The 27,500-nt window shown below is 38.8% G+C and overlaps 4 protein-coding genes across 4 annotated transcripts in view; 3 read left to right on the plus strand and 1 right to left on the minus strand.

Annotated features, from left to right (window-relative positions):
* LOC137973367 (galanin receptor 2a-like) overlaps positions 1 to 6,597 on the minus strand; it is a 16,103-nt gene extending 9,506 nt beyond the window's left edge. Inside the window, exon 1 of the mRNA XM_068820163.1 lies at positions 6,149 to 6,597. The gene's annotated coding sequence lies outside the window, so the exon portion shown is untranslated. The remainder of the gene's footprint in view (positions 1 to 6,148) is intronic.
* A 692-nt stretch (positions 6,598 to 7,289) lies between these two features.
* Positions 7,290 to 9,494, plus strand: LOC137972775 (E3 ubiquitin-protein ligase TRIM71-like). The gene has a single exon (XM_068819489.1). It carries the CDS (start codon positions 7,290 to 7,292, stop codon positions 9,492 to 9,494), a length of 2,205 nt encoding a protein of 734 aa, XP_068675590.1.
* An 8,312-nt stretch (positions 9,495 to 17,806) lies between these two features.
* Positions 17,807 to 18,667, plus strand: LOC137972776 (E3 ubiquitin-protein ligase TRIM71-like). The gene has a single exon (XM_068819490.1). The coding sequence runs from the start codon at positions 17,807 to 17,809 to the stop codon at positions 18,665 to 18,667; it is 861 nt and encodes a 286-aa protein (XP_068675591.1).
* A 5,065-nt stretch (positions 18,668 to 23,732) lies between these two features.
* Positions 23,733 to 27,500, plus strand: part of LOC137973218 (cyclic GMP-AMP synthase-like receptor 2) — a 4,739-nt gene continuing 971 nt past the window's right edge. Inside the window, exons 1-2 of the mRNA XM_068819993.1 lie at positions 23,733 to 23,907; positions 24,935 to 27,500. The exon at positions 24,935 to 27,500 is cut by the window's right edge and continues 971 nt beyond it. Coding sequence (XP_068676094.1) covers positions 24,988 to 26,994 — 2,007 coding nt within the window. The 5' untranslated portion in view covers positions 23,733 to 23,907; positions 24,935 to 24,987 and the 3' untranslated portion in view covers positions 26,995 to 27,500. The remainder of the gene's footprint in view (positions 23,908 to 24,934) is intronic.

A 27,500-nucleotide genomic window follows, 5' to 3' on the forward strand; every position in this document is an offset into this window, starting at 1 on the left:
AAAACGCTAAGCCATTTTGATTACTTTAACCAATAACAACGGCTCTACGACGACAAAAACAACCAATTGGCATAACGCAACTGCAGGCAAATGCAGGCAGCAGCCTCTAAGCGCGAATGAAACATACTTAGTTTTGTTTAAAGTGAATCCCTTCCCTTTCTCTGTCGCAGACCGGACACGTTATAATTTCTTCATTATAGATTCTGCTTGGGCGATTCATGATCAGTGTACGACTGAATGTGTTTTCAAAAGAATATTATCTCGGAATTCATTGTGTTCGCAGCAATCCTTAAGTTCTCAACATAGAAACCACTCCCGAATTTTGATCCAAACCGCGTTGTTAGTGAAGAATGGCACTTTAATTTGCCGGAAAAGACGTTTAAAGTAAGTACAGTGATCATAAAATCCCTGACCCAACAGGTGGAAACAAACAGATCGTGTTGTTGGAAAGCAATGTTATTACAACACAGAAGATAGCACAAGGGGAGGTTTGAATCACATTCCCTAAAAAAAACAATATTTGTTTCACGTTTCAGGGACGCTAAAATGGTTACTTCACGTTTAACGAAAAACAATAACAACAACTATCACCTTCGTAGACTTAAGAATCGCATCCATAGCACTGCTTTGCTTGGGTTTCTATTGGCACCTCTGCGCCCATTTTTTTATGGAAAATTGCTTTAACCATGAAGGTGTTGGGACACTACGTCCGATTTTATTGCCAAGATGTGAAGGATACAAACCAAAATTGTAGTCAATTCGAGTATGAATTTTCTTAATCCAAAATCACGGCTTACGGCCTTTACGCCAGGCCTCATTCTCGTCACTAGAGCCTCGGATCTGCGCACGACCCTGTGCCGTAGGATTCTAAAAGCCAAATATAGGCTATTTGAACCTTACGGCGCCTGCTCACTCCTCGTGCCAACATGAATGCACCAATCAGAGACGCTTTTTATTGTCTTTTACGAAAACCAATGAGAAGATACTTTGTATCAGGGTTCCCCAGAACTCTTATGCGGAAAATAGAAGAGCTCTGGGGTCGAGATTGGCCTTTCCTTCTCGGGCTTTTAGTGCTGGGCATGCGCACGTAAAGGCTTAGATTTGACTTTCGCAATACCTGATTCAAGAACGTAATGCGCGTGCTCGGTTCGACTAAAGAATTCGTAGTCGAATGCAGTCCTAATCGAATAACATCAACAGTGCCCGATGGACTGTTGTTAACATCTATTATATTTAGATCCGTTCTTCAAAAAACGCTGCCAAGTGATAACAACAATAGTTTCACTTTGTACTGCGTTATTTCCGTTTATGAGATGATACGGACGCCAAAATTAAATCTGCCTGTTTAGGAATTGAGAGGAGCGGACGTGTAATGCTATACAGGAGAATAAAGAATGAACCATTAAACTTCGTTAAAAGCTCATTAAACTAATAGGTCTTTTCTGAGTGCATGTGTGCAGCCTCTTCAAAGCGAGTATAAGTGCGAAGTTTTTCTTATGAAAATTGGTTTATATATGTGCATATATATCCTGAAAATTTGTTAGATCTCCAAATACACCTGATGAAGGCTGGTATTGGCCAACCGAAATATCGTTAAAAAATACATGTTCGCGTTGTTTTATCAGTCGTGCAGAAGGCTACTTGACTTTTATAAATACATCTTTCACCAGTTCATAGTGGATGTAAAATAAAAGATGACTATTTGCATCTATTTTGCTAAAAACAAGATTTATCGATGTTCTCTACTTTACGAAATGATGTAAAGTTATTCTTAGCGAGTGCCTTTTGGAAATTTAAATGAGAATCTGAGAAAAAAATCTACTAAACTTAGCAATTTGGGAGAAGACGGTAGAATTCTACAATTTTCTGATTTTAAGAATCAACGTCGAATATCAAGCTTAGGCCACGATGATTATTGAAACGTGAAAGTCACGATCACAGATGAGGGCTTTAAGTATGATGCTATATTTTGTCATGTGCGTGAAACAGTCGTTCATGTTAACTCAGTGTTTCTTGAAGTTTAATTTCTTAATAATATACATGCAAAAATTACTCCATTCTGACAAGAAAAATGCAGTTTTCAGATAACAAATTGCAAAAAGACGTAACAAACCAGGCATTCATTGGTCAGTAATCAAACCGGATAGCGAATCAAATGAGATAGCCCTGAGTTTTCATGCCTATTGCTAATAAGTAATCAATACTTATACAAAAACGAGTTCAATGGGCCATTTCCGAGTTGCTGTTTGTCTCGGTTTCAAAGTGAGTCTTGGTGCTCAACTATTGTGGGGGAAATGAGTTTGATTTGCATAAGAATACGCAACTCATTTCCATTTGAATGGTTGTGCACCAGGACTCGCTTTGAAACTGAGGCATGCAGCAACTCGGAAATAGGCTATTCGATTAATTTAAAACTCATTTCCGGCACCTGTGTGCGCTCTGGGTCCAAATAGACCCATAAAAAAATTTTCCCATAAAATAAAGAACGTCACGAAAATATTGTGTTACTTCCGGTTTTTACCAAATTTGGTGTGTTAATTGTTAATATAATAAGCCAATCATGTACCACGTTTTTAACCTGGAATCTTGAGTAGGTCATATACAACAGCCGTCACAAGAAGTAAGAAAATGGCCGCGTCTGTCAAGAGATTTATGTGGTTCGTTCGGGCACACAAAATTGCTTTTTATGGAATGCTCGAAATGGTTTTTAAGGAAAACCTCTATTAAAGGATGGGAAAAATACCCGGGAAACAATTTCAAGCAATTTTAGAACAGCAGCTGGAAAATAACATCGAGAAAATTTAAAGTTAGTGATGATGATAAATATTTGCACACGAGTTTTTCGAACCACTTCGTACCGTCTTTTTGTAGATCATCAAATTAAACTCTGAGGAATGTAAATTTCATAATTTGGACTTTAAAATTCCGAAAGTTTGGTTAAAGTTTTGCCCACTCGAAGGCCGAAGCTAATTAATTATGCAAAAACACAATTGCCATTGTTTGTCGTCATAGAGAAATGGCAGGTGTTGACACGTATAAGTCAAAAAATTCTGAAAATTTCATCCGTGGATGATTCTCTTTTAGCCAAATTTGGTGGAAATATTGTTTGACTAAAAAAAATTATTTTTCAACTTTTTGTACCACAACCTGCAGTTTTGAATTGTTATCCATATTTCCTCAAATATATATATATGTTATTCACTGGCTGGGAGGTCCGTAAAGGGAAAAACTGTGCCCGAGGTCTTGAGAACGGCCCGAGGCTGCAGGCCGAGGGACGTACTCAAGGCCGAGGGCATAGTTTTTCTCTATACTTACCGACCTAAGCCAGTGAATAACATGGAAAATTGGTTTGTAAATAATCGTTAAACGCTTTCTACGTTGCACTGTCACAGTTAAAATAACCTTTAACTGAAAAAAGCACTCCTTTTGCAAAGCTCAGAGAAAAATGATAGATTAACTACAAAACAGAACTTCGAATATCTCTTGGTGCAATAAATATAAAAACCAAAAAGTTATATTTCATAGCAAGGACACTGAAGTGAGCTAGACAAACTAAAAAATGTTGTTTGAAAAGTTCCTACAAACAGGCGAATAATGTTGTACGTATCAAAATGCTTTGTCTTCTTGAAAATGAAATCACACTTTCATACTGGGTTTCAACGAAAGTGCTTAAAACGCGAGGAAGAAAATTAGTGAAAAATACTCAAACATCTCCGTCTCTGCCTTCATATCTCATTATTTCAAGTATTTATTTTTGTTCTCCGTCAAGTCCTTCACAAATCAGTGCAAAACTTAAAAAACTACACAAGAAAACCTTGTTGACATTTAGTTTAAACTCCACAGCGTAGCGATTTGTTTGTTTGACTATTTTAGCTACGAATCTATATTTTCTTAAATGAAGTAAAATAGAACTAGATTGTTTACTAAATAGAACTTCAAAGAAAGTAAGGGATGTCCACCGAAAAACAGAGCTCAAAGAACAAAAGCCAATTTTCAGAACGTGTAAGCAATAGGTGCGCTCGTAAAATACGAAATTTAGAAACATAACTAGTACAGAGTTCGATGGGTAGTAAGGCAGTTAACTTTTATGCAAAACTCCACCAAAGCTGACCATGAAACCATTCAAAAGTTTTAGTTTAAAACTAGCGACGATTTCAGTGTGACTTGCTGGCTATTTCTTGGTGCAGAATGGGTGATGAAATGAATCGTACTAAATCCCCTGGAAATTACAGGAAAACCTTCTTGGCAGTTTGATAATCCACAGTATGTCCAATCGTCACGAAATCGTAGATGAAATAGCAAGTAAAAATCGCATAACTGTACAAAGGAGCCGCTTTCTTATCACAATAAGAGAAGATTTAACGGAGGAACTGCGTAATTGTCTTCACCTTGTTTCAATCCATGATATAGGACTCACACAAGTTTACATTGGGCAAGGTAAGCAGAGAATTTGTCGAATACAGTTTATTTCCTTGATCCAGAAACAAATGGATTCTGATAGTTCGCAGGCATTTTATTAATTCATCATGCGTAAATATAAAGTATCTTTTGCAAGCGAACGAAAAGCTTACTTCAGTCCAGACCAAACTGTTCGTCGACAATAAGTGCTTCCAACGCCTGTTTTGTTAAATAACGACTCTTTTGCTTTTAGTGAATCATGGGCACGTTTAATAGACCTTTTTGCAGATAGGGTGACCATTTTGATTTCTATTGTTTCAAATAGCTATTATGGGATGCCCAGGGGGCAAATACATATTATTTTGCCCCCTGAGTATCCCATAATGTCTTTCGGAACAATAGAAATCAAAATGGCCGCGTATTTGCAAAAAGGTCTATAGTACATAGCAGCCTCGGCTGACGCGTAATTAATATTGAATTTCCCTTGATGCATGGATATCGTCCAAGCAGTCCAGATTTTCATTTAAATCATAGGCTGTCATTCCCATAGAATTTACCTCAACCACTCACTTGCAATTGTGGAATGATCGCGTATGATGCTTTGAAATGGAGGAATCACGATGATACTCGAGAAGCCTGTTCTTCGTTTTCTTTTATTTCGAACTCCGCACATCATGACAAACATCTGAAAAATTAAGCTTTTTCCGAATCCTGTTGGCAAAACGGCCATTACATCTATACAGTTAAAGAGATGGCACATTGACAGTTCTTGTTCCCCTTTCAATGTAAAATCAAGACCCGATTCGCTCAGCCTCGACACACGATTCAACACCTTCCACATCTTCTACCGTTGTCTTTGTCACGCTAGAACTAACAAGAAATATTTTGCTCGAAAATCATTGTGACTGTGCCGCACCAATCAGAAGCCCCCGTTCGTGGGCGAATGGTTTTTTCAAAAATAGGGACAATCGTTCCCTCAGTCTCTTGCACCAACTTTCGCGCGGCCAGTTTGCGGAAAATCGTTTCGAAGCTCATCTATCGAACAGGAACGCTTGCTACGCAAGCTAACTTGTGATCTTTTAATTGATTTAAAGTGTATATTGCCTTGACTCAAAAGCTATTTTTGCTTACAAAATGTTCTTTGTAATAACAACGCAGTTTTTCAATTCTCTTAAATTTCGATGTTGTTTCTGTCAACTCTCTTAAACGACTTAAGCTATTTATTTGTAAGAATTACTAAGAAATGTCAGTGTATAAGGTAGTTGTTAATTGTTCTTACGAGTTCATGTTTGTTCAAGATTTGACCGGTAATCTGTCTATCTTTTGGCCTTTTATCCTATGTCATCTCTTTCAGTTTCGGAAGCTCGAATTCAGTAATTTTCTCAGTCGTTCGTCTGTTAAAATAGATCCATTCTAGGTCTAACCCGCAGTTATAAGCTTTTCAGCTTCCTTTAGTCCTCCTTGCCTTTCCTTTCTTTTTTTCCCCTCTTCCTTAATCGTTCTAGTTGTTGTATGGTCTTTATGGAAAAATAATAAATAAAATAAACGCAGACAGACAGTTATAAAATTTTCTGTGTAACTGAGTACAATCACTAACATTTGTTCGAGTGGGATATATCTGATGTGTGGCGTATTTTTAAGGATCTCTGTGACATGAGCGCAAACATAATTCTCAAAATTCTAGATCCAAAAATGAATTGGAACAAACTTCTACGGAATAAAAAATACAACTTGCTAGTTGGAAACAAACCTCAAGTCTCAGCCCGTCGTCTCAGTGAGCTTTTCAAAGAATTGCTTGCTTATTCCCCAAGAGATAAGTAAAATTGAACTACGTTTTTCCAAAAGAAACAGCTTTAAGTGAATATCGCTATTGGACGAAGGACGAAACAACGTTGGATTTGAACTTTGATGGTAGCTGAGCGTTGACAAATCATTTTCAAGGACATAACACTTCAAAAACAATTTTAACATAATACATTCTTGCATGTGTTGTTTGGTTACCTTCGCAATGACTTTTGTTTATAATAAGTTAATCTTAAACGAAAACAACAAGCTACAAAAAATGTATTTACACGCTGAGGTTTGAAATGCCTTTTCGTTCAATGACGCGAGCCTTCCATGCTGAAAACGGGAGTGATTTGGCATTTTACTCAACTTATTTTTCCCTCTAGAAAATATGGAAATATGAGCACTTTAGACATATTTCAGGGGCACCCAACGAGAATATAGATCAAAACCACTTAAACATAGCATTGTTGAACGTATTTTAGTATTTAAACGGTAGATGTAGGCATATTTTTATCCCCTAATTTTTTTTATCTGTTCGGATCTCCTAGCTGAAAGTCTAGTGATCCGAAAATTCTAGGGATCAAAATTAACCTTTTCGAAAATTTCAGCCAGAAAAAAGGCTCCCGAAAATTCTAGGTGACCTTTTTAGGGTTAAAATCCGTTAAAAGTGGGCAATTATACCATTTTTCAGATGTTCGAAAATCCTAGGACAGGCAGGCAAGCAAGAAATTTTACAACAAATGTTCCGAAAATTCTAGATCTCAAATCGTCTTCCGAACAGATATTTTCCGAAAATTGACATTGGGTGCCCCTGATATTTTGGCTTCCTGATTCAATATATAATAATATGTTGATTTTATCGACTCAATGTCGATTATCAAGCTTTCACTGAAATGCGCTTCATCTCAGACAGCGCCCCCTTCAACTTTTTACCCAAGATTTCCTAGATTTCCTAGTAATTTAACTCAGTGTGGACAACAATTCAGTACAGTGCAGGGTGAAGCGTTGAACACACAGAGAAAGACTGGAATTAAAAGATAACCCAGGCCGGATAGAGTTTCGTGTGACGTCAATCTGTCACTCTCCCTTCCTTTGGTTTCATCATGGATGTTCGAGACCTTTTTAAGAATCTTAAGAAGGAGGCAGAATGCCCATTGTGCATAGAGACAGTCAAAACTCCCAAGACATTACCATGTCTTCACTCGTTCTGCCTGGAGTGTCTCGACAAATTGGCAAACTTCGCAAGGAGACAACTAAAAACAAAAATTGAATGTCCGGTTTGCCAGACTTCATTCGAAATTCCCAAAACAGACACTTTCAAAAACTTGCCGTCCTCGTTTCATCTGAACCGATTGGTGGATGTTCTCGCTCTACAAGATGGCATCGTACAGTCTCAGCGATGCAACAATTGTGACGAGAACAACAACACGGCGACATGTTACTGTTTCATGTGCCAGAATTTTCTGTGTGCAGCTTGTTTTGAAGCTCACCAACGCTTGAAGGCTTCAAGGGGTCATCCCAATGTTTTGATCGACAAAGTGCAAGCGCAAGATGTGCAAGATTTGATCCACAGACCTGCGATGTGTTTACAGCAATATCATGAAGATCAACCACTGGAATTTTACTGCGAAGACTGTAAAGTTATGATTTGCCACAAGTGCTCTGTAGTAAGTCATAATCGACACACCATGACAGACGCTCAAAAAGCTGCACAAGAACAAAAGATGCAAATGGCGGACGCTGTCGCCAAAGTGAAAGCGGAAATTGTCAGGTATGAGAGTGAAATTGAAATGCAAACTGGCCTAAAATACGAAAACGAAATTGAGATTCTAAAGGCGGAAAAGATGATGACAGACACTGTAGAAGAAATGATTTGTGATTTGCGAGAGCACGAAAAGAAAATGAAGAACAAGTTTCGCGAAGTTTATGCCGCACAACAAAAACATCACGCGACACGACTGGAAAACTTCGAGCTGGTTCTCACCAAACTGAAAAGCTGCGCCGAACGAGGTCAGAGTATCTTAGAAAGAAACACAAGCGCTGAAATTTTGCAAACGAATGACGCCATCCTCGAGCGCTGCAGCGAACTGTTAAATGATCGAAAATCCGATCTTTACAGGTCGCCACATTTACAATACTTGGTGGAAAAGAAATTGGATCTTATGGATCGAGTTGTTGTCACCAATACTGACCCCTCAAAGTGCTTAGCTGAAGGTCAAGACAGCGAGGAAATAGAAAAAGGAAAGGGGACATATTTCGTAATTGTTACAAAGAATTCAGAGGGATTGCAATGTTATCAACAAGATGATAAAATCAAAGTTGACATACTGTCTTCGGAAGGTGATCACCTGAAAACAGACATTAAAGACACCAAAGACGGGAAATACACAGTGACATACACACCGCAGTGTGCCGGAAAACATAGATTAGAGATTCTTGTGAATGGACAGCCGCTGACCGGTAGTCCCTGGATTGTTCAGGTTTATCCACCACAGTATCGATTGGTGTTTCAGTTTTGTTCAAAAGGGAAGGGACGAGGAGAATTTGATGGCATTTGCGATATTGATGTGAGTGACAAAACGGGAACTATTGCTGTTGTAGAAAGGGCGAATAAGAGAATTCAACTTCTGAGCTCTAAAGGAAAGTTTCGAAGAGAAATTGCACTTTATAATGAACCTTCTTCCGTGGCATTTACAGATTCTGGTAATCTGCTTACATTAGTCTCTGGAAGGTCTGGAAAGCTTCGTCTATTTAATGAGGAAGGTCAGTGCATCAAGTACATCAATGATAATCATCTTGTACTACCAAAATACCTTTCCATTGGGAGTGATGATCGTATAATCATAACTGACAGTTATGACAACAAAATCAAGGTCCTCTCCCCTGACGGGAATGACTTGCTTCAGTCCTTCAGTGCCCCAGACGGCGATGAATTCCCAAATTGCGCTGTTTATCATCAGGACAAGTTCTTTGTTTCTTATTACGATCTTGATTGTGTCAAGGTATTTGACAAAACAGGAGTTTATCTACGTCCCATTGATGAGTTGCTTGGTCCTCGTGGACTCGCTATTGACAAGTACAACCGACTGATTGTGTGTACTGATGATATAGAATGTCTGAGTCTCGTCACCCTGGACGGCACGTTTTTGAGTGAAATTAAAGCTGAGGAGGAACTTGAAATTGAGGATGAACTTGAAATTGAGGATAAACTTGAAAATCCCGTGTCTCATTATGTTGCCATAAATAAGGACAATCTCTTTGTAGTCGACTGTAATGAAGACTGCATTTACGTTTTCCATCAGCAGTGATTTTGAGAGACTGTGTTATGTCAGGTATTAGAAATTGAACGCAAACTGCGGAAATAAACATGAGGTTAAGCAAGTGCATGGCTGAAATAAATGTTTAGTGACTCAACGTTTTGTATGTCTCAACGGCAGCTTCATAAGTAACCGTTTGCTAAAATTTATGAAATATATAACATTAATTTGAGTAACTTGTGAGGTAATATTAGCCGTGTTTTCACGAGTGGCCTTTTAGGTCGCTTAGCGAGTGACAACCGAAAATTCCGTGAAAACAGTTCCTTTCCCAACTCGCTTAAACTTAAGCGAGTCGGCAAATTTCAATAGAATTCTCGTTAAATTTAAGCCACCAAACCATGTAGCTTAAGTGAGGTGGCAATTACTTTCGGCCAATGAGGAGTCGCTTGCGGTCATTCAAATCGGAAATACAACAGGGGTGCTATTTTTATTATTTTTACCATTGTATTGGCACATGCCCTCTCCTCATTTAATCTTACCTCTGAAAACACGTATCGTTTTAAAGTCGCTTAACGAAGTCTGCAAACAAACCACTTTCAGGAATGTTAAGTGAGACAACAGCTGTCGTGAAAACACGGCCACTGATAGTAACAAAAGGAGGTAACACAATACTTACCAAAGATATACAAGAAACAATGAAACAAAAGAGAAAATATATACAAGATACAGCTTTTTCGCTGCTAACGTATTCATTTAAGGATAGCTGAAGACCACGAACGGAAAGAGTTTCTTTTATGATACAATGTCGGACCTCCTAGTGGCTAGAATTGCAAAGTGGTCCCTTTGAGGTTGTGACCGGTTGAGATTATACGTGATCTCCAGGAGCTGACGTGTTATTGTTCCTGAACAACGCCTTGAAGTGTTCAGATCATATAACCTATGATTTGTTTTACCAATGTAAAATTCATTACCATCCCATCAACTAGCTTTATAGATAACTTTGGACATAAGAGATCGAGCTAATCTGTCCTTATATGGGAAAAAAAGACTTGATGTTACTGGTACTATTAAAAACCACCCTACGGTCCATGTGACCTTGAATGTTGTATTAGTAAATTTTACGGTTACATATTTCATAAATTTTATCTAACGGTTACTTCTGAAGATGTATGTTGAGACATACGAAACGTTAAGTCACTAAAAGTTTATTTCAGTTATGCGCTTGTTTAGCCTCATGTTTGTCACCGCAGGTTGCGTTTAATTTCTGATCAAGCTTCGTTGGCCGAAGGCGAAAAGTATCTACGATATTAGGTATTCCTGTCATCAGGATGTAACAGGCTAGAAAGGAATACTTTCAGTGTTGACTTTTTATACTTATCTTTATATCCAAAAAATATTTTTAAAGACTCGTGGGTTTAATTTAAAATCAATGCGGCTATTATTGGACAAAAATGACTTGTCACGCAGAAAATCGTTGCATGCTGAGGCCTTTTAACTTCAATTTTCATTCTTAAAAAAACCTTTTTCGTAATTAAATCGTAGTGTTACTTCCCCTTGTTAGCCTTGTTGTTTGTTGTCAACTTATGGTCCAGACGTTCGAAAAAATGGGGGGGTGGGGGGGGGGGGAAGGCTTAACTCGTTTTTCCCGGATTGCAGTTACCATTGTTCTTAATTTTCAATGTTTCCCTCGACAATGGCTCAAGAAACGTCGAGATTCTCGCAGATTTGTCTAGAACTCCAAGTTATCAGATGCAAGCCAATGTTTATTGGGCCTCGCTTATGATCTAATTATAATCCAATTAAGTTTGGAATGGGCTCACGTCAACTAATTACAGTACGTGATTATAATTGGATTATAATTATTTGAAACAACCTTAAAGACTCTCTGTCTACCAAGATGCAATGGGCACCTTTGTTTATGTTTTCATTTGGCTTGAAGTAACGAGTGGGAACGAAATAGGCAACAAAAAGCTACAGTGTAATATTAGAAAGCTGGCTGGTCGAATAAAAAGTATATTTGGAATGTATAAAGCGCTGCTGCCGTTCTTGGACTATTAAATAAAATATCGCGTCTTTCGGAATGATTTTGTCACCTTACGCGGCTCGCGTCGCCAGAAATACGGGTCGCATAAATAAAAAAAACTAATTTCAATAAAGTACGTTTAATACTGATATCCGTTGTTGGAAAAAAATACTCCTTTTTTTTTGACGTTGACAAATTGAAAACAAACGTTATAAAATTATTCACTGATTGTACTCTTCCTGGCAAATTTGTTCACTAAAAATGTAGCCGTTAAAGAGTCACACAACAAATTGGGCATCGTTCAATTCGTGAATGTTTTCAGGAATGCTTGTAGCTGATGAACAAGCAAAAGCATTTAATCCAAATGTTGTATGAAACAAGAATTAGAAATCCAAACAAGTCTCGAAAATAAGATTTAAGGTAAGTCACGGTAACTATCCAACTAAGAGATTACAAACTGTCAAATGTCACTCGGCTTACTGCGAAAGGACTTCAGCAAACTCGCTGTTGGTTTATAGCCAGTGGTCTAAGTGGTATCCCCATGAATCCATATGGGCTCTCAGTGATCTCGAACTGATTTCTGTGAATAGACTGCTTTAAGCGGCTCAGGTCTTTGAGATCTTCACCTGGATTTTTCGGAATTCACCGTTGGTCCAACTGCTCCCAGAAATACGGGTCGCATAAATAAAAAAAACTAATTTCAATAAAGTACGTTTAATACTGATATCCGTTGTTGGAAAAAAATACTCCTTTTTTTTTTGACGTTGACAAATTGAAAACAAACGTTATAAAATTATTCACTGATTGTACTCTTCCTGGCAAATTTGTTCACTAAAAATGTAGCCGTTAAAGAGTCACACAACAAATTGGGCATCGTTCAATTCGTGAATGTTTTCAGGAATGCTTGTAGCTGATGAACAAGCAAAAGCATTTAATCCAAATGTTGTATGAAACAAGAATTAGAAATCCAAACAAGTCTCGAAAATAAGATTTAAGGTAAGTCACGGTAACTATCCAACTAAGAGATTACAAACTGTCAAATGTCACTCGGCTTACTGCGAAAGGACTTCAGCAAACTCGCTGTTGGTTTATAGCCAGTGGTCTAAGTGGTATCCCCATGAATCCATATGGGCTCTCAGTGATCTCGAACTGATTTCTGTGAATAGACTGCTTTAAGCGGCTCAGGTCTTTGAGATCTTCACCTGGATTTTTCGGAATTCACCGTTGGTCCAACTGCTCAGTCAGTCTACGGACGTTAAAACGCTTGAGAATTGCAATTAACGACAAAATATCTACTTCCTAATAAACTACGATAACATGGCTGCAATAAGAAGCACTAAGTAAGAACAAATCCCGATGGATGACTCCGATAACAAATGATTTAACGAAGGAACAACGCACCGATGGAAAAATGGAGGTTTCATATCATACGAAACCTCCGAGCCTGCGCGCATTGCATCTTGGAAGACAGAGAGTCTTTAAAGTGGTGCTATGATCAAAAAGTTACCTTACATTTTCTTTTTATATTTCGAAAGTATGTATTATAAGTACCTACCATGCCAAATTTTAAGCCATGACTCTGACGAGAAGTCCGACTTTTTGAACTACGAATTCTCGATATGATTGCCCGCCATTACTCAATTCAAAAATGGCCGAGTTCAAAAGAGAGAGTTGGGTCGAGAAGGATGTGACGTCATCCAATCAAGACATCAAAACAAACGTGGCTACTTTAGTATGCCGAAGAGGAGTGCGAGGTTGATGTTTTATCCTTCGAGGTGTCTTTTTGTCTACGCTTGCCTTGGAAAAGATTATGCCGTCTATAGTCGTTGCGTTGTGAAAGGTTGCAGCAATCCTTCCAACCCTAAGGGCCGATTTATACGGTACGATTTTTGTCGCATGCGACAACGGCTTACGACAGGCCCACGCCATGATTTACGATTGTTGTGTACGTGAGAAAAGATGTCGTAGCATTTTGGCGCTGCGGCAATTGTGAGTCATGTCGTAGGCCTGTCGTGAGCTTGTCGCATGCGACAAAAATCGTACCGTGTAAATCGGCCCTGAAGCGGGAATTTCGCTATACAATTTCCCTGTTAACCCAAGTTTTATAAGAGCTCAATGGAAGAGATTTGCCTCCGCTCACCGGGCAAACTTCATTCCCCCAGACCGTTTTGATATTTGCTCGGAACACTTCACGGAGGATTGTTTCGCTGGAACGATTTATGTCGGAGATGCAATGAAACGCCTCCAGCCATCTTCAGTTCCGACAATATGGAGGAAGAAGGATAAGGGCCGATTTACAAGGTACGATTTTTGTCCCATGGGACTTACGACATGCCCACGACAGGATTTACGATTGTTGTGTACGTCAGAAAAAAATGTCGTAGCATTTTCAAAAACGTTTTAAAACGCTGCGACAATCGTAAGTCATGTCGTAGGCCTGTCGTGAGCTTGTCGCATGCGACAAAAATCATACGGTGTAAATCGGCCCTAAAGAGCCGTCTACTTCAAGCAGTGACCGTCGAATGGTGAGGGTTTTCCATATGTTATTTCGCGGGTATTTACCTGTGCATAGTTTCAAAGCATCATCTTTCGGTACTTTATAAGACTTATTGTTGGCTAAGTAAACTATCATTTATAATTTCCGCTTGGTTTACGTTTTTTCTCTGCTTCAAAACTAAAGCGTGGAGCTTCAGACGCTTTGAAATCCTGTATGCCAGGCCCCCGTTTGTAGTTATTCATGTTTTATGCGGTCCTTCACGTGCAGCGCATCCTGGAGTTTAGTTTTAGTTCTATCAGTTCCTTAAAGGAAACTCGTAATGGCTGTAAAATTGTAGTTAAAATTGTCGTTCTAGTTCTTGTTGATGCTTTATTGTTGCATCGTACTCGTCGGCCTCTTCGTCCGTAGCCAGAGGCTGCAGTTCTTCGTCGTAAGGAGGAAAATCAACAGCTTGCTGTACTGTGTGTTCTTCTGTTTCAAAGTCGTTGTCTAACTCGCTTTCCGACGAAGAAGAAGGAGAATTCGAAGGAGACAAATTCATCGCCATATTGAAGGTGTGATATGGCGTTGTTATGGCGTTGTTGTGTTGTCTTGATTGGATGACCTCACAAGAAGACCGCTGATACAAATAATAGCAGACCTACCAGTTGGCGATTTGAGTTATGGAGGACAGGTTTTTGACAAGTTTACACGGTCTATTTCTTCACAAGAATACTGTATCCTGATCCAAATTTACAAATTTATCATTTTTTGGTCATAAAAATTGTAGTTCAGCAGGAGCCCATCACGGGGAGCCTCTATCTCCACTAATTCCTTGAGTCAACCCTTTCCCGAGTAGATTTATTTTAAGAACGGCTTTTCCCGCGAAAAGTATCATATTTCTGTCGAGTAAACCGAGAAAAGCGGAAAAATCATTAAAAAAATCATTAAATCATTACCGATTTCTCAGCCTGATGGTGTGGGTAAAACAATGACTGTCATAGCTCTGTTTCTATTGGCTCTTCGAACTGAGGGCGTGTGAAACTTCCCCTGGGAGGTGTTCTAATAATAGATCTACTCGGGAAAGGGTTGACTCCAAGGCAAAGTATGGGAGATAGAGGCTCCCATTGATGGGCTCCTGAGTTCAGTTAAAAAAACCTGGAAAAAAAACCCTAAAATTTTCGTCATAGTACCACTTTAACGGGGTTGTTTGAAGTAATTACAGTGCGTGATTGAACAGAATGGCGAACACGTGGTAGGATGAGCAGACGAAACGTATATTCGTTTTATGAAGCGAAGATTTGGATTTGCCTACTTTTATTCTCGGAAGCTATACTGGTTTTTCTCCTCGCTTCTAGCATTATGATGACAATCGTGGTAGCCGCCCGATACGTGCCTTTTGTCTCACACTGCGAGGTTACCCTGCCTATTGTATTTTCGCAGATGTGAACAGAACAGAACCATAATTGAATAAAATTGAATGGATTATGATAGCCTGAATTATACTCCAGTTGATCATCATCAATGTTGAGTGTGAACACGGCTTTAGATACAATACAATACAACTTTTATTTTGTGGATTACAGTACAGTTAAGTCGCCAATATTTAATAGCTCTTACAGGTACATGGGTTCATCGTTAATTGATTGTCTCATGCACATCAGTGTTCCATGTGCCAAAAAGCTTACTTAAGTCAATATTAAATGAGTTACCCTTAATTGAAGTTATTTAAGTGTTTTTTGAATCACTTCTGAAGTCTTATGAGCACGATTCTTGTCAGGTTGGTGTTAAGGGACGCCAGTGTTACATTTGTGATGTCAACATTTGCTAGGGACAAGTTCAGCTTTTGTTCGAGAACGATTAGAGATTGGAGAAGTTTGCATGTGGACATTATACAATCGAACTCAATTTACTGTTTGAAAAGACCTCTCGGCTCCGCCCTAATGCATAACTGAACTGATTTTAATTATTTACATACATTAATTTACTGTCATTTTCATAATGCTTATCTATCTATTAAGATTCGTTTATTTCTTTATTTTAGCTTATTTCATTTCATGTCACTTGCGAAATGTTCTCATTTAGGATCTTGCAAGTTATGAATGTAGATGTAAATGTAGATTAGGTCGCTTTGCATTGTAGTTCAGTTTTGCTGGCCACCTAGAGCAGGTCGTTTAACAACTAAGTAAGTAAGTAATCAAGTCAACTTTATTTATAGACGGTAGCATATAACAGATATTTCTGATAAACCAGTGGCCCTCTATCCTAATAATAACAAATAAGATTACAGAGTTAAAATTTAAAGTGTATGATCATACGAAAGATCACAATAAGGAATTTAAAATTTCAAAGTTAAAACTATGAATTGAGATGAAAAAACAATCTTACGAGCTTAAAATTACTAATTTAAAAATATTTTCTATAGCAGCCTTAAAAGAGGCAATAGTTTCTTTTTACCGCACATTCAAAGGGACGCTATTCCAAAGCTTGCTGCTGGCTTGAAAAGATCGAACCCCCGTTGTCAGTTTCCCTTAAATGTTTCGCTTAAGTGATCAATTTTTGATTGTGCGATCAAAGCTAAATGTTTTTGGTCTTTTCGTAAATGAGTTTTGTTCACAGTCTACAAGCTCTCTGTCTTACCCAAACATGGCTACCAGCTCACCATTAAGTATAGCGAGCAAGTTGCGCTTGCAGTTTTTAGAGTTAAGGCCCGCCGGGCAAAAGTCTTCAACATTTCAACATCCGGCGTTCGATTTTGTTAAACAGCGATGTTGAAATCCCCCACTTTCAACAGTGTTGAATTTTACACCCCAGCTGCAGTCAACATCGTTCAACAAAATCGAACAGATAATGACATAAAAATAGGCCTTATGCACGATGACGTCATATGCTAAAAAACTCACGGCCAAGCCTCGTTTGCACAAAATTATTCACATCATCTGGACATGCAATACGGTCGCACTTGGGTTTTCTTTACAAGTCTGTTCCTTGGGGATTCAGCTCAAGCTCAAATTTACAAAATTTTATGTTGTTTGTGTTGGAAGCAATTCTGATTTCTTGAATTTTGCACCATTCCGCCAATCCAACCTCGTTCCCAGGGTCTCCATTCTCATCGACAAAGAGACCCTGGGAAAACGGTTGGCTCTACTTAACCAGCCAGTTGAACACACCGAGAAAGACTGGAAAAGCCCTTTTGCAACAATTGGTCACATGACTCATAACTTGTGAACTTGAAGCTCGGGCTTTATAAATTCCAGAAAGACCGTGTTTGACTTGACCAAATTACACATTTTCAGAGAAATACCACGTAAGGTAGAGACTTTATGATCGTTTAAACACTCGAGATCGAGAATTCCATATTTTTCCTTGCGAACGAAAAACTTTTGCTCTCCAGTGGAATTTTTCATAATTAAGCACCAAAAACAGAGCTAAGATTCCTATTCTTACCAATGGTCAAATACGCGAGAATAAATGTGCAAGGGTTGAAAAAATTTCAGAGTGCCAATCCGCGAAGAAAAAATTTAAAAGCAGTTTGAAAACTTTGGAAAATACTTTGAGGATTTGTATGAAAATCAGCGTGACTGAAGGGCAAAGCGTCTTTTACCCACACAAATCCTTATAATTTCTTTCAACTGTAAAAACACCAGTTTAAACGATATCCTTACCCAAATTGGCATGGTAGCATATTCTCAACTGCTCTTTTTATTTCTGGAAAAATAATTTCATGTACTCACCAGAATCATCGGATTAGTGAAAAGAGGTCACGTGACCAATTGTAGCAAAGGCCTAATCCCCACTCGACTTCACCCAGTCTCGTGATTTCAATGACGTCAATCTTTCACACACCCATGCGTTGAGTTCATCATGGATGTTCGAGTCATTTTTAAGAATCTTAAGAAGGAGGCAGAATGCCCATTGTGCATAGATACAGTCAAAAATCCCAAGACATTACCATGTCTTCACTCATTCTGCCTGGAATGTCTCGACAAACTGGCATATTTCGCACGAAGACAGCTACAAACAGCGGTCAAATGTCCGGTTTGCCAGACTTCATTCCCAATTCCCGAAACAGACACCTTCGATAATTTGCCGCCCTCGTCTCATCTCAACCGATTGGTGGATGTTCTCGCTCTGGAAGATAGCAACACAAAGTCTCAGAGATGCAACAGTTGTGATGAGAACATCATGGCGACATGTTATTGTTTCGTGTGCCAGAATTTTCTGTGCGCATCTTGTTTTGAAGCTCACCAACGCTTGAAGGCCACAAGGGGTCATCCCAATGTTTTGATCGACAAACTACAAGCGCAAGATGTGCAAGATTTAATCCAAATACCTGTGGTGTGTTCACAGCAACATCATGAAGATCAACCACTGGAATTTTACTGCGAAGATTGTAAAGTTCTGATTTGCCAAAAGTGCACTGTAGTGAGTCATGATGGACACACTAAGACAGACACTCAAAAAGCGGCTCAAGAACAAAAGATGCAAATTGCGGACGCTGTGTCCAAAGTGAAAGCGGAAATTGTCTGGTATGAGAATGAAATTAAGAAACAAACTGAACTAAAAAACAAAAACAAAATGGAAATTATGAACGAAGAAAAGAAAATGACAGAGACTGTGGAAAAATTGATTCGTGATTTGCGAGAACACGAGAGGAAAATGAAGGACAAGTTTCGCGAAATTTATGAAGCGGATCCGAACAAAAACATCACGCAACGCGACTAAAAAAACTTCGAGCTGGTTGTCACCCAACTGAAATGCTGCGTCGAACGCGGCCAGAGTATCTTAGAGAGAAACATCAGCGCCGAAATTCTACAATCAAATCACGTTATCCTGGGACGCTGCAACGAACTGTTAAATGAAAGAAAACCCGATCTTTACAAGTTGTCACGTTTCTATGACATTTGACTTGGTGGGAGAGAAATCGGATCTTTTCAGATCTTTTGGATCGAGGTGTTGTCACCAAGACGGATCCTTCAAAGTGCTTAGCTGAAGGTCAAGACAGCAAGGAAGTAAAAGAAAGAAAGGAGGCATATTTCATAATTGTTACAAAGGATTCAGATGAATTACAATGTTATCAACAAGATGAGAAAATCAAAATCGATATTTTGACTTTAGAAGGTGATCAACTAAACAACGATATTAAAGACACCAAAGACGGGAAATACACGGTGACATAACACACCACAAAGTGCCGGACAACATAGAATAGAAGTCTGCGAATGAACAGCCGGTGATAGGTAGTCCTTGGATTGTGCAGGCTCATCCACCACAGTATCAATTTTTGTTTCAGTTTTGTTCAAAAGGGAAGGGACCAGGAGAATTTATGACGTTTGCGATATTGATGTGAGTGACAAAACGCAAAACGGAACAACTGCTTTTGTAGAAAGCGAGAATAAGAGAATTCAACTACTGAGCTGTGAGGGAAAGTTTCGAGGGTTTCGAGATTGAAATTTTTTGTGAACCTTCCTCCGTGGCATTTGCAAATCCGGTGACCTGCTTGCATTAGTCTCTGGAACGCTTCGTCTGTTTAGTGAGGCGGGTCATCAAGTACATCTGTGATAAACATTTTGAACAACCACAGTACCTATCCATTTCGAGTGATGGTCGTATAATCCAGTTCTTCCTTTTTTTCTTCTTTAATATTTTTACATCTATTTTCTTTTATGGTATAGTATATTTTTTCAGTTGTTGTACATATATTTTCGGTTCGTTTGTTTTTTGTAAACCCTTTAAACATCCAGTCTAAAATAAAGTAGCCCGCCTAGAATAGCTATGCTAATTGCGGGCTACTATGGTCTCACTATGGTATTGGCTTTTAAAATAAATTGCGTGTTGTTGTTGTTGTTGTTGTTGTTGTAATGATAACTGACTGGTCGGACATCAAAGGCAAGGTCCTCTTCCCTGACGGGAATAACTTCCTCCAGTCCTTCATAACCTGCGATCAAGCGTACTTTTCTTGAGACAACGCGCTAAAAAGTACCTTTTCGCACCATGTCTAAGGAAAAGTACGCCTGATCGCAGGTTAGTCCTTCACTGCCCCTTCATTATATAGCAGTGACTGGGAGAGATATTGTAGTTTTTTTATTACACATAACATTAGACTTTTATTCCATAAAGCTCATTTGTACAAATCTATACGCCATATTTTCACATGTGAAAAAAGCCTATACAGCCAATCAGAATGGCGTACAGCTCTTTCAAATGTGAAAGTATAACCAATCAACGATAGCGTAAAGGCCTTTCCAAGCCAATCACTCGTACATCTCGTTCAAATCGTACTTTGTTATTGAATTAAATTATATTTGCATTTGGTTCTATTGTTTGTGATTTTTTGTTTCTAATTTGTGTTTAGAAAACTATTTCAATGAAAATTATCGTCTCATGTGTAATAAACAGTTCACGACATAGAAAGTGTTTTGTACAGGGTTGTATTCACTAGTTGTTTGTGTCGAAAACTCTCACTCGCTCGTACCTCGCTCGTTCGGGTTTTTGACACAAACAACTCGTGAATAAAACCCCGTACGCCGCACTTTCTATGATGTCAACTATATATATCAGGTATTTCTGTCACCAAGAGCCATGATGAGGTCAGAAAGGGGTACTTTCAGTGTTAACTTTTGATACTTGTCTTTATATGCAAAAAAAACTTTTTACAAACTCGTGCGTTTAATTTTGGGGAAAAAAATACGGTTATTATTGGACAAAAATGACTTGTCACTCAGAAAACCATTGCCGAAACATTTTAACTTCAATTTTCATATCTGAATAAAAAAATTTTTCATAAAATAAATCTAAGTGTTACCGCCCCTTCCCCTCCAAAACAATGTGAGAACACAGGATGGGGGTGGGGGATATTGCTAGCCTTGTTCTCAAATAATCGTCCAGACGTTCGAAGAAATGCTACCATTGGGATTCTCGCAGATATGTCAATAATTCCAAGTAATTAGATGCACGCCAATTTTTATTCAGTCGAAGACTAGATACAATACAAAACATATGGGTTATTGACCAAGCATGAGGTCAACATGGCTGGATATTAGCCAAGTTAACGTCCTTTTCTTTGCATGTTATTTGTCTCGGTCCATAAACACGCAAAAAAGAACGAGGCCAATATCCAGCCATCTTGTCTTGTCTAGTATAGTTTAGTGGCCTACATTAAGTAATTTTTACAGTTGCGTGTCTTCATCGTTTGTCTCAAGCACATGTTTCCCTCACCAAAAGCTCACTTAATTCAATGTTATTTAAGTGTTTTTTTTTTCTGCGCAAAGGATCAGTGATAAGGTTCGCCTCGGCGTCATATGTGGGTTGAGTTTGTTGGTTCTCGACTCTGCACCGCGAGAGGTTTTTCTCCAGATACTCAGGTTTTCTACTCTCCTTAAAAACAGACATTTGATTTGACTTGCATTAATTTGTTGATTTCAGTTTGCAGTGTCCCCAATAGCCCATATGCGTGATGACGACTGACTTGCTGATTTCACCACCAAGCCTCGATTTTGAAATCAAACTTGTAAGTTTCAGCATGAGCTAACTCCCAAAGAAGCAAAGTTGAAAGGAAAACGTCCGTGCGAACAGTATCGTATGTCCAGATGATGTGAACAATAATTTTGTGCAAACAAGGCTTGGTGGTGAATTTTTTAGCATATGACGTCATCATACATAAGGCCTATTTGTGCTCCACCCTAGAAGACTAGCCACTTAAGTAAAGTTCCTTTCCTTTCCTGGTAGTTACGTATAGAACCTATAAGAAAGGTTCTTGTTTTTGTCAAGGGCCGCTAGTGTTTTGAATTAATTAATTAGTGTCTTTTGTTCTAGAGTGATTTTCAATTGAGTGTCGAAAGTAATTAGTGAATTTCTTTGGTTTTGCATTACTTCACTCAGTGATTGGTTCAAAGTTATCGCGCCACTTTTTCAACCAATCAGAAGTGAAACGAATCCAATGGTGGCTCGCGCGTGCCCATTTTCCCGCGCTTTGTATCGGCAACGTGTAATTACTTCGAGTTTTGATTGGTTTACTGGATTTGTCTCCGTCCTTTTTTTTTTTTTTTTGATTGGCCAAAGTAATTACTTTGGTTTTGGTTTTACGACACTCATTAGAAAACCGCTCTAATGAAAGGTACCAATTATCAAAACGCTACTGCGTCCGCGTATATTGCAAGTGCTTATTCTTGCGTTGTACGTGTAAACCAGCCTTTAACGATGAAATTGTTTTGTTTAGCTTCTGTCTTGAGTGTTTGATTTTTGATTGTGCGGTCGACGCTAAATGTTTTTGTTTTTTTATCTTTACCGGCTCACAATTAAGAGTAGTGAGTTAGTGCTTGCAGAGTTTTTAAGAGTATGACAATTTGACGTACGGTTGTTCACACTTTTTGCGTGTTCAATCAAAGATTTTTAGTGTTTCAAAGTACACTTTATTTTGACAGTATTCATTACATCATTTGACGTTCGAATTTGAAAATGTAAACACTTGTAAGAAACGCTCTTATTGGAAGGAGACACTACAACACTTTATCACTTGACAGCAATGTTATGGTACCATATCAAACACTAATTATTGCTGAACACGATGCAGTCATTTTCGTGACGAAAAAGTTACCGTGGCAACAGGAAAGCCCTGCAAAAGCACCTCATATTTTGGCAGAAGGTTCTCATATTTCAAAATCGAACTGGGTGACCCCCATTTTTTATTTCTGAAATTCAATCAGCATGCCAAAATAAAACTTTCTGCAAAGTTAAAAAAAATTATATGCAGCGGATTCAGAGCCACCTTAAATAATTGAAAATTTAAGGTAGCTCTGAATCCGCTCCACAGAATATTTTTAAACTTTGCAGAGAGTTTTATCTTGACTTGCTGATTACTTTTGTGCAGTAAACCATTGGGGTAACCCAGTTCGTTTTTCAGATATGAGCAATTAAAGCAAAAATACAGGGTATTTTGGCAAGGTTCTCCTGTTGCCATGGTAACTTTTTACGTCACAAAAATGACTGCATCTTGTTCAACAATAATTGATGTTTCACATGATTCCATAACATTGGTTTTACGTGATAAATAACAAGGTCTCTTGATATGTTGAAACTGGTTTGAGTTACCTTAACAGGCCATTTTCGAAATATCACTATTCAGCTTGATAGTGAGGCAGTGAGGACAAAAACAATAGAAACATGTTGGAATAAATGTGAAAAATATTTGCATTCATCCACTTTCCTTTGTTTTCGTCCTCTAAACCTCGCTTTCAATGTTTCAATGTTTCCATTCCAATGTGCTCGGTCTACTACTGCTATTTTATTCGGAGAAAATGAGAAGCAAGAAGGTCGATTGCCATTCCGCACCTTGTGTGGGCATGCTTGCTTCCAGTAAAACAGTATACTTCCAGAACACAGAACGTTCTATCACAAAATTTATACACTCGGTACCTGCGGTCTTTGACCACTCGCATTTAACACCCCTTATTAGGTTCCATATTATCCATGTGCCCTCTTGAGAATAGAAATTGTGAAGTACAAAATGCAAGAATCACAGTAATCTCCGATACCTGTCAAACGCTACTAAGTGATTGGTCCATACGAACACCTTGAATGATCTCTGTAAACATACAAATTCAATCAAAACACCTTTTCAAGTAGTGTGATTAGACGAAAGTCTCCGATCGACGCTTGGAGTTATTACTGAAGAAAAATCCGGTTGAAAAGAGAGGGTATTCCTCTGCGAATCAAGAGCCCGGTATGACAAGGTCTTACAACAGTACAAAGCCGCAGTCCTATCTAAACAAAAGCTTGAATTTTTATGCAAGAAAATGCGCGTTGCGTGATCGCTAAACTGTCGTCGACCGACGAAAGCGGAAGTTCACAATTCCGCTGATATATCGATGGCTCAGCTGAATCAGATGCTCAAAGTGTGACTTGACTCCCTCGGCTTTATCGGGCTTCGCCAACAATGAGACTTAAATGGAACTTGCTCATTCCAAGTAAGTACAATGCATTATTTTTACCCCTTTCTCTCCAATTTATAATGATTTTACCATAAACAACTGAACCCAGGTGGTAAGGCCTAATCGCCCGGCCAAAAGATCATCCAATATCGTCTTCAGTGGCCTTACCGAGCGAGATAGTCAAACGTTGTCCATCGCACAGTGTCGGACCATTCCTTTACCTGTTTTATAGACGGTCAATCAACGAATCATTGTTAAACATATATGTTTATATATGTTTATCACTTTTGAAAGCCATTTGTCGAATCGGGTCGACACCCGTCTTGTGAGGGTATATCTCCATAGATTTAAGATACCTTGTTGCACATCGTTTTTAAGAATCCAATGAATTCTCCAATAATTTGTCGATGCTAATAAGCTACAACTCAGTGGGGATCTTTCAACGAAGGTTTTCGCTGTTTGTAAGCAGTCGAACTCTGCCAGCGATTGGATTACAGATTTCAATTTCAACGTTGTTTCAGCTCCAGCTGTCCGGTATCCAAAATGAGGATTTTATTTATACACTATGTAGGAGTTTCATTGAAGGTCGATCGCGACTTACAGCCATTCTCTATTTCACATTCCCCATAATACCTTGACACTTTGTTTGCCCCCCAAATCTTGCATAAACCATTGTTTTCAAATGCCAGTGGGACACTGCATATTCAAAAGAGCATTCGAAAACAATGGTTTATGAAAAATAAGTGTATTATGGCCGGAGAATGTGAAAGTAAAAGAATAAAAAGCGTTTCTTTTTCTAACATCACTTAAGTATGGTTACTGAGGAAACTTGTATTTAATATCAGTCAAAAAGTGCGCTTCACTCAGTTCACGTAACTCACTTTCAACTGAGCTGGTTTCTAGGAATTTGTCTCGTTTATAGCTCACGCCAAAAGGTCACGAGCAAGCTTGATTAGAAGATAACTCCATTGTTTTTACCTCAGGCGCTAAAACAATCGCGCGTGTCGTCTTGTCAGCTGTCTTGTCTTAAACTCTTTCTCAGTCAAAAATATTACTTTCTCAGGAGCCACAAATGACAGCACCGGAGATATTGAAACGAATACACCTTGAACAATCATGCTAAACGCTGGAAAGAATCTCTGCGTGAACCATTTAGATACCTTAAATACATTACTAGAATTATATTTAGAAAGGCTTGATTCTTGGCAGAGGGAAGTAGACAATATAAGAATTATGCATCATGACGTATGGAAAGGAAGCAGGCTATCTCCCTTGATAAAGCAACATCGTGCTGGAAGCAGAGTCGAGAAACAAACGAGAATCCTTCCCATTGGCGGTCAAACAGATGTTGATTATATGTTCGAAGTAACTGACGTAGAGGTGCATTGTGACGCCAACCAAGACTACATGTATTTCAAATCATCATCTTCGTGCGAAGACAATGGTATGTCCAACGCGTACGGCAAGGTTTACCTGAGTGAAGCGTACAAGTCTTTCATAGAATGTCATGAAATGTATGGGAAAATATTTGCCGAAGCTATGCTTTTCGACGAAGAAGAGAAAGCGTTCTTGCTCATACCTGCCAGGTTCAAAGAGAATGTCGTGCTCAACTGTGGGTTGGATTACAAAAGGAACGAGGTCCTTTCGTCGACAATAAGTCCTTCGATATCAGGACAAGGGGCTTTGAATGAGTACGATGGAGTTCCTTGTCTAAAACTATCCAGCTGGCCAGAAACTGCTCTTAATTGGGTTAAAAGAAAAACCGAAAATGGCTCGATTTTCTCCAGCGAATGGACCTCGGAAATTGTCCAAAATGTTCCTCTTTTCCTTGTTCCGACAGGAAATCCAATGTCTCAAGAACAGGACATCCAGTTTCGGTTATCTTTTTCCATGGTCGAAATAGCATGCTTCAAGCAATTGATTTCCCCAATGAGAAAGATGTACGGCATCGTAAAGTACTTGTTTAAGGCCTTGTTTGCTGAAAGTAGCCTACTGAGTTCGTACCATGTCAAGACAATGATGTTGTGGAAGATTGATCAAACACCGGTGGAGAAATGGGGTTCCATGAAACCTGTGGAATTTGCCATTGATATGATGGAAGAAATTCGCCGAGCCTTACGAGCGACTAACATTCCACACTTTTTCGTCCAAAACTGTAACATTTTTCCGGTTCACAAAGTCAGCGACCAAAATATGCATAACTGCATGAGCGTTTTTACGAAATTGCCAAAACGGCTTGAGAAAATTCTTGGTCAACTGCTGCGGCAAGATTTGGGCATTTCATTCAGCGAACGATGGTTAGCGGAAGCCGTAGTAAAGTTACAACAAGATCACGAAACCGACTTGAACGCTTATATATCTGGCTACCTAACGCGGCTGCTCAGTGTCGTAACGTTTTCCCTTACGGAAAACTACTCAAAGAGCAGTCAACTGGGAGATGAATCTTGGAAAGAAATTCAAAAAATATTTGTCAAGTACGAAAATGACCGCCACATCAGCAGAATTATTCCAATGGTTAACTCCACTGCACGTCGTTTGCAAGTAAGACCGAAAATCATTCGTTCAAGAGTTTCCCTCAGTTGTAGCTCCAAAAACAAGGATAAGTTGAGTCGTATCATACACGAGGCATTTGAGGCTTACACAAACGGAGACTATTCATCGGCGAGAGACCATCTTAGAAAAGCAATTTTTTTTCGAAAGACGTCCAGTGACACTGCAGAAGGAATTGGAATATCCGTAACCAAATTTCATAGATGCTTACAAAATGACGCACCAATACTCAATGTCATCGAATTACTTGAGAATGAAAATAATGGGAGGTGTCCAAGATTCTACATTGCTCCAAACCTACTCGCAGAACACATGACAATTCAGCTACAGATTAGCTCTCTTTTGATCAACACACCAGCTCTCCAGCAAGCGATAGACAAGCTTCAAAGTATTGTTGGTAGATTGTCTTACAAAGAACCTTATCTTGGTAAACTGTCTTACAGATTTGCGGGTGTTTACCTGTTGAGAGGATATGAAAAATTTATACGTGATCAACAACTACCTGTTTTGGTTGTGATTCCATGGGATGAATTCAATCAAAGACGTTTTGCCACAAATTTTAATTTACGTTAAATAGAACATATCGGTGTCTGACAAGTGTTTACAGTAATTTCAGTTTTTGACATAGTATTACTTATTGGACGAAAACAGTACAGTTTTCATCCTAATTGAACTCTTTGGATTACCAGTGAAGTTACTATGGCAACCACGCTCGTGCGAAAACCAGGACCCCATGAGTAGAACCCTCCCTATGCACAATATCCTCAAGTTAACCTTTGCGCGTATCTTTCTATTTTTAGAAGTAACCCTTCGGCAGGAGACTCACATTTACATCAATTTACATCAGTTTGCGCAATTCGCATACATTTCTCTTGGCGTTCTAACAATAGAAATATACGCGCAAAGGTTGTCCCATAGGGCTTGTACGGGAGAGGCATGCAAGCTGCTACTCACGGGTTCATGGGAAACAGAAATCGTGGACATTGATTTTTCTGATTTTTTAGCAAAACGAAAAGTGAAAAAAAGGATCGTGCAAACATAAGTTCTCAAAGCTGAAGGAAAGTTTTTCGAAGCTGAAT

The sequence above is a fragment of the Montipora foliosa genome, chromosome 10 (assembly GCF_036669935.1).
Source record: "Montipora foliosa isolate CH-2021 chromosome 10, ASM3666993v2, whole genome shotgun sequence".
In the NCBI taxonomy this organism is placed as follows: domain Eukaryota; kingdom Metazoa; phylum Cnidaria; class Anthozoa; order Scleractinia; family Acroporidae; genus Montipora; species Montipora foliosa.